This window comes from Diospyros lotus, chromosome 2 (genome assembly GCF_014633365.1).
Source record: "Diospyros lotus cultivar Yz01 chromosome 2, ASM1463336v1, whole genome shotgun sequence".
Taxonomy (NCBI): Eukaryota; Viridiplantae; Streptophyta; class Magnoliopsida; order Ericales; family Ebenaceae; genus Diospyros; species Diospyros lotus.
Genome location: NC_068339.1, coordinates 15,812,059 through 15,818,058, shown reverse-complemented (window position 1 = coordinate 15,818,058; position 6,000 = coordinate 15,812,059). Strand labels below are relative to the sequence as shown.

At 38.0% G+C, this 6,000-nt stretch overlaps 1 protein-coding gene across 4 annotated transcripts in view; it reads left to right on the top strand.

Annotated features, from left to right (window-relative positions):
• Positions 1-286: 286 nt before the first annotated feature.
• Positions 287-6,000, top strand: part of LOC127794488 (glycosyltransferase BC10-like) — a 24,882-nt gene continuing 19,168 nt past the window's right edge. Inside the window, exons 1-2 of one of the 4 annotated variants that reach the window (XM_052325623.1) lie at positions 287-455; positions 1,715-2,241. In XM_052325623.1, the coding sequence (XP_052181583.1) occupies positions 1,858-2,241 (384 nt within the window). In that variant the 5' untranslated portion in view covers positions 287-455; positions 1,715-1,857. Of the gene's footprint in view, positions 456-500; positions 768-1,714; positions 2,242-5,006; positions 5,048-5,192; positions 5,317-6,000 lie in introns of those variants that run through there. The other 3 variants (XM_052325624.1, XM_052325622.1, XM_052325625.1) reach the window with 3 other exon arrangements.

The following is a 6,000-nucleotide window of genomic DNA, read 5'->3' as shown; positions in this document are numbered from 1 at the left end:
AGTATTCTAAATTAAATAAAAAAAATTTAAAACTCAAAAATTGGAGGAGAAAAGGAAAGGAAGTCCACGTGGGGCCAGCCAAAGCCATCAAGACACTTTGCCCAAACAGAATTGGAAGACTCTTCGCCCAATAGCCACCACCAGCCAGCCCCATCGCCTTCAGTCACCTTCAATCAATTAATAATATACAATCAAAAAAACAAAGAAAAGACGAAAAATGATTTTTTTTATTTTGTTCTTAATATTTTAAAGCAGAAAATATAAATAGCCAGCCAGCCGCTGCTTTAATTTTCTGTCCAATTCCAGGCGAACGGCGAGCGAGAAAATTTGAGAGAAAATTCTGAGAGAGAGAGAGAGAAGAACGAGGAAACAACAGACAGGCAGCCAGACAGACGGGCGGACGAAACGTCTCTAAAGCAAGCCATTTACCCAATTGTTTATTGTATGCACATCAGGTATATATATGGATACATATATCCATCCGTCTATATATATCAGTCTTTGTATTTCGATGCAAAAGCGTACATATACGATCTGGTCTTTGTGTTTGTTTCTATGTGTGTGTGGCTCTCTCCCTCCCCCCCCCGACCCCTTCTCTCTCTCTCTCTCTCTCTCTGGGAGCCCTAGATCTCATCTCAATCAACTATAACAGCGAGGTCTGGCTCTAGATCTTCTTTGATCCAAAACGTCGTCCTCCTTAATCTTTCTCTTGCGGATTTCATCGTATGTAGAGATCTCTCCGTTGATTTCACGTTTCGGTCAATCAGGTATTGCGTCTCATTCCCATCTCTTGCCCGCGTTTCGCTTGAGGGAGAGAAAGGGCTGTAGATGATATGTCTTATGCATATGCGTGTGGAGAGTTGGTTCCTTAATCGTCGGAATTTGAAATATACTAGTCATTGTTAATGTTTTTGGTTTCTTAAGTCAAAATTAAATGTCTATAGACGTGAATTGATGGTAAATGCTGTACCTGCCAGGTCGAACATTCATCAAACTATAATAATCTCAGGGTTTGACCATCCACATCCATGTACGTATATGTATACCTGTCCGCGGGAATGTTGTGAATCGGAGTTGGTTTGAATTAGGGTTGCTTGATCCTGACGGAAATGGGTTTGGTGGGTTTGACTATTATGATAACCCCTAATTACAGGGGATATCTGTTGGTTTTGTTGGGTGGCCAACTGGGCAATCTAAAATCCTACCAGTGCTTTTTTACCTACTATTCGATAATTTTCATCCCCAACCTTAATTTTTCCAAGTCATTGTTTGGGCTTCAATTACCATAAGCTTTCGACAAGTTGTTTATGTCATAGGTTCATTAGCTAATTTAAAAGCAAATTCTAATCAAAGTACTTATCATTTAGTTGGCGTTTTTGGTTAAAGAGTTATATTATGAGTATGAAGACTTGGCATTTGTTGATCATACTCATTAATTAGGCAATTATTGGTGATTCAGCTGTCCGTAACCTCTTGCAGATTTTGAACTCCTTTTAAACTGACTTCTTGGATCAGTTTTGTCATTGACTTTGTAAAAAACATTCGACTAATTTTTCAGTAATGTAGCATATTGAGGAATGTTAATGCAGACTATATAATCTCCCTCACCATCTGAATTGCCAAGTAGCTAAATTCTACCACTGTTCCTAGTGATATTGTGCATGAAACTGTTGGAACATTGTTGAGACCTGCTAATAAATTTCTCTACCTGCAGATCCTGCATTCTGCGTAAATCAGTTTACTGAAGGCTGGTCATGGGTAGGCTCTTAGGTGTTGTCACTTATTAAAGAGATCCTGGATAGAGACTGGAAATTGTGCAGGTCACTTCAAGATCAAGCTGCTATGAATTAATTTTAGATGAAGGCAGCTCAAGCCTGGCGTCTAAGCATGAAGGACATGCAGATCTTGCCTGGTCCTCGCAGTCGTCCCCACTTAAGGAAGCCAAAATGGATAATTGTCTTGGTTACCTTGGTCAGCGTGTTCTTGATCTGCGCTTATATTTATCCACCCAACAACTCTGTTGCATGTTACATGTTCTCTTCTAATGGTTGCAATGGCCATTCCCATTGGCGCCCACCTCCTCCTGCAAGGGAGTTTAGCGATGAAGAGATTGCTTCCCGAGTTGTGATTAGGGATATTCTTAGCGCACCGGCTCTTCAAACAAAGAACCCTAAAATTGCTTTCCTTTTCTTGACCCCAGGTCCATTACCTTTCGAGAGGCTATGGGATATGTTTTTTCATGTAAGATATTTCTGTCCTAACATGACTTCCATATTTATATGCTAATCTTGCATCCTCATTAGATATTATTTTTTCTTCTAAAAAATTGCATTCACAATTTTCTGAAAGCCATTTCTGTTAAAGAGGGGTAACTTCTTTTGATGAATGTAGCTTTCTTGTTTAGAATAATTTGGTTGATGTTGGCAATATCTATCTGAAAAATATGCTTGAACTGCCCTTACAATATAGCTTATGATGCTGAGCCTATTTGAAAATGATCAGTAATTCATTTGAGCATTGCTTTAATTTAACCTTTACGAGTGTTGCAGGAACTAGGTGTGCCAGTAGGTGGCAGAGTTTGTAGTTAAAGGTTTGATGGATTAATGAAACTTGGCATTAGAAGCATGGTTCATTAGGCAACCAAAAAAAAAAAAAAAAATCCTCCATGGGTCATTTCTTGCATTTACATGGACAGAATGATTGGAACATAAATCTTTGATTCAACCATGTATGCGATTATGCCAAGCTGAAAATGGTGAAGTACCAACTACATTTGGTTTCATTTTGAGATATGAAGCATAAGTAATCAGTCAACCGAGTTGTGGGTGAAAAGTTATAGATTATATAGGGATCACTTATCTACTCTTATATATTGACTTGTCACATTTGTTTTGTGCTTTAAATCCTTTTCAGTCATATATGCCAAAAACGTTTTAAAATTGTAGGAAAATTGAACTGTGTTGAAAAGCCTATCCAAGGTGAAAACTAGCTTGAATCTTGAGAGTCCAGACTTCTGAAAACTGTATAATAGCATTTTTAGATGTGTCTAATTTTCTCATGCATTTGAAGTTGCTATAAGCTTAATGTATCAAAACAAGCCCACATCTTGCTATTCCTAATTAAAGGCCAAGCCTCACATTTCAACATGCTGCCTGAGCCAAGACCGCACATTTTTGGCATGTTGCCCTAGTCCATGCCCAAGTCCTTATGTTAACCAATCTCATTAAGACTCATTCGTTTGTTATCTGGCACCTAAATCAATTTATCAAGAAGTTGACCATGAATTTGTTTAACACAAAGTTAATAAAAGCAGGGATGGGAAACCATTCAGACACTGGCTAAAATTTCTGCATTTTCATGTGAATTGTAATGCAGCTAGGAGTCTCTTTCTGTACAGTTTTATCAAATCAGCAGGCATTTGTTTCCCTTTTGCTCCATAAGTAATTTCTAGCCTTTTAAATTCCTTGTGAAAATATAAGAGCTGCCAATTTGCTGAAGATAAGGAAGGCGAAATTATAGGAAGGATAAAGAGATAAAAAGGAGAAGAAGATAAGTCAATTTGAATATGATTAAGTTTAAATTGTATTCCTAAAAATAAGAGATAGTTAGTTTGTATTTTAAATAGTTTAAGTATCTTGTAAATAGAGTAGACTTCTATAGAGAGTAGGTATCTTGTATTCATGTATTTATACACCCTTTGCCGAGTGAATGAAGTCAAGTTCTTATTTTCTCTCAAATATTTTCTACATGGTATTAGAGCAGGATTATTTTCCTTCTGATTACCAAACCCTAAAGAAGTAACAGCCGATCAGCCATGACCCAACCACCCTTTACTTGGAACTGCAAACTCGCTAGTACTCACAATGGCCAGCAGCAGCAGCAGCCAAACCTTCGAGATTATACCCCTACCGAACAACAATCCTATAACCATGGACAACAACAACATGTTCGCCATTACAGGACTAAAACTTAATGGTTAGAACTATCTCCAATGGTCACAATCAGTGTTGATGTTTATATGCGGCAAGGGAAAGGATGACTACTTGGCTGGAAGTATAACAAAACCAGGAGAAATAGAACCAAGGTTCAAGGCTTGGAAGTTCGAAAATAACATGATGATGTCTTGGCTCATCAACTCTATGACAACCGAAATAGGTGAGAATTTCCTCCTTTATAACTCTGCACAAGAAATTTGGGAGGCTGCTAAGGAAGCATACTCTCATATTGAGAATACTTTTGAATTATTTGAGATAGAGAGCATGCTTGATTATCTAAAACAAGGAGATTCTCATGTTACACAGTACTTTAACTCCTTAAACAAGTTTTGGCTTCAATTGGATAAGTGTGATACTATCCAATGGAAGTGTACAGATGATTCAATAAGATACAAGCAAATTGTGGAAGAGAAGAGACTATACAAGTTTCTTATAGGTTTGAATAAAAACCTAGATGGAGTGAGAGGAAGAATCCTTAGTACAAAGCCCTTGCCTAGTCTTAGAGAGGCGTTTGCAGAAGTACGAACGGAGGAAAGCCAGATGAAGGTCATGTTGAAACCTACCAACCTAGCCTTGGGCAATCGGCCTTAATCACCTGGGGGAGCCATCAAACTTCATCTAAACAAAAACAAATAGGGCGTCTTGGTGTGATCATTGTCACAAGACAGGACACACCAAAGAAACTTGCTGGAAAATTCATGGGAAGCCACCTGATTGGAAGCCGACACATGAAAGGAGTAAAGGATCCTTAGCTTCCACCGAAGAAACCACAACAACTTCATCAACCAATGTTTTCAGCAAAGAACAAATGGAGTGGCTTCAAAATATGTTTTGGCAGATCTCAGATTACTCAGTCTCCTACTTTGGCATTCGGTTCTATAGCTCATAAAGGTAACTCCCTCGATGCCTTGACTGCTAAGGGTAATTTTTTTATTGTTTCAGGGGCTTTGAATCATATGATTGGAAATAACAATCTCCTAATTGGATTTCAACCATGCCAACAAGATTGGGTGGTGAAAATTGCTGATGGATCATTATCACAGGTTGCTGGAGTAGGTTCAGTGACTGTTTCTACATATCTAACCTTACATTCAGTACTTTTGGTGCCAAATTTAGATTGCAACCTATTATCAGTTAGTAAACTGTCAGCTGATCATAATTGTGTGGTTAAATTCTCACAAAATCAGTGTATTTCAGGTTCGGATTTCGGGGAGGACGATTGGTAGTGCTAAGGCATGTTCGTGACTATATATCCATCAAGAGACTATTTCTAGCAATAAACTTGCTCCGATCAGCAAGTGTTCCTCCTCTAGACCCTCTGGTTATCTCTCTAATTTTCATTCTAGCAATAATAGTGCAACTATGTTATGCCACTATAGACTTGGAAATCCAAATTTTGTTTATCTTCGAATGTTATTTCCCTCATTATTTGAGAATCAAGATCCACTATGTTGTAATGTGAAGTTTGTCAATTCTCTAAACATATTTGAAATACTTATCCTAGACAATCTTATACTCCATCTTACCCTTTTTCCTTTATTCATAGTGATGTGTGGGGGCCTTCTAGGATTAAAAACATTACTAGAGCTCGATGGTTCATCCCCTTTGTTGATGATCATACTTGTCTTACTTGGGTATTTCTCATGAAAGATAAATCTGAAGCTGGTTCTATCTTCCAAATGTTTCATTCAATGGTGCAAAGACAAGTTAATGCCAAAATTCAGATCCTAAGAACTGATAATGGCAAAGAATATTTTAACTCGATTCTTGGTCATTATCTCTCCCAACAAGGCATTATATATCAAAGCTCATGTGTTGATATCCCCCAACAAAATGGGGTCGCTAAACGGAAGAACCGACACCTTTTAGAAGTGGCAAGATCCCTATTGTTCTCTACCATTGTTCCTAAACATTTTTTGGGTGAATCCATTCTTATAGCCACCTACCTTATTAATAGAATGCCCTTACGCATCCTCAAGCATCAAACTCCTAGCCAACTTCTCCT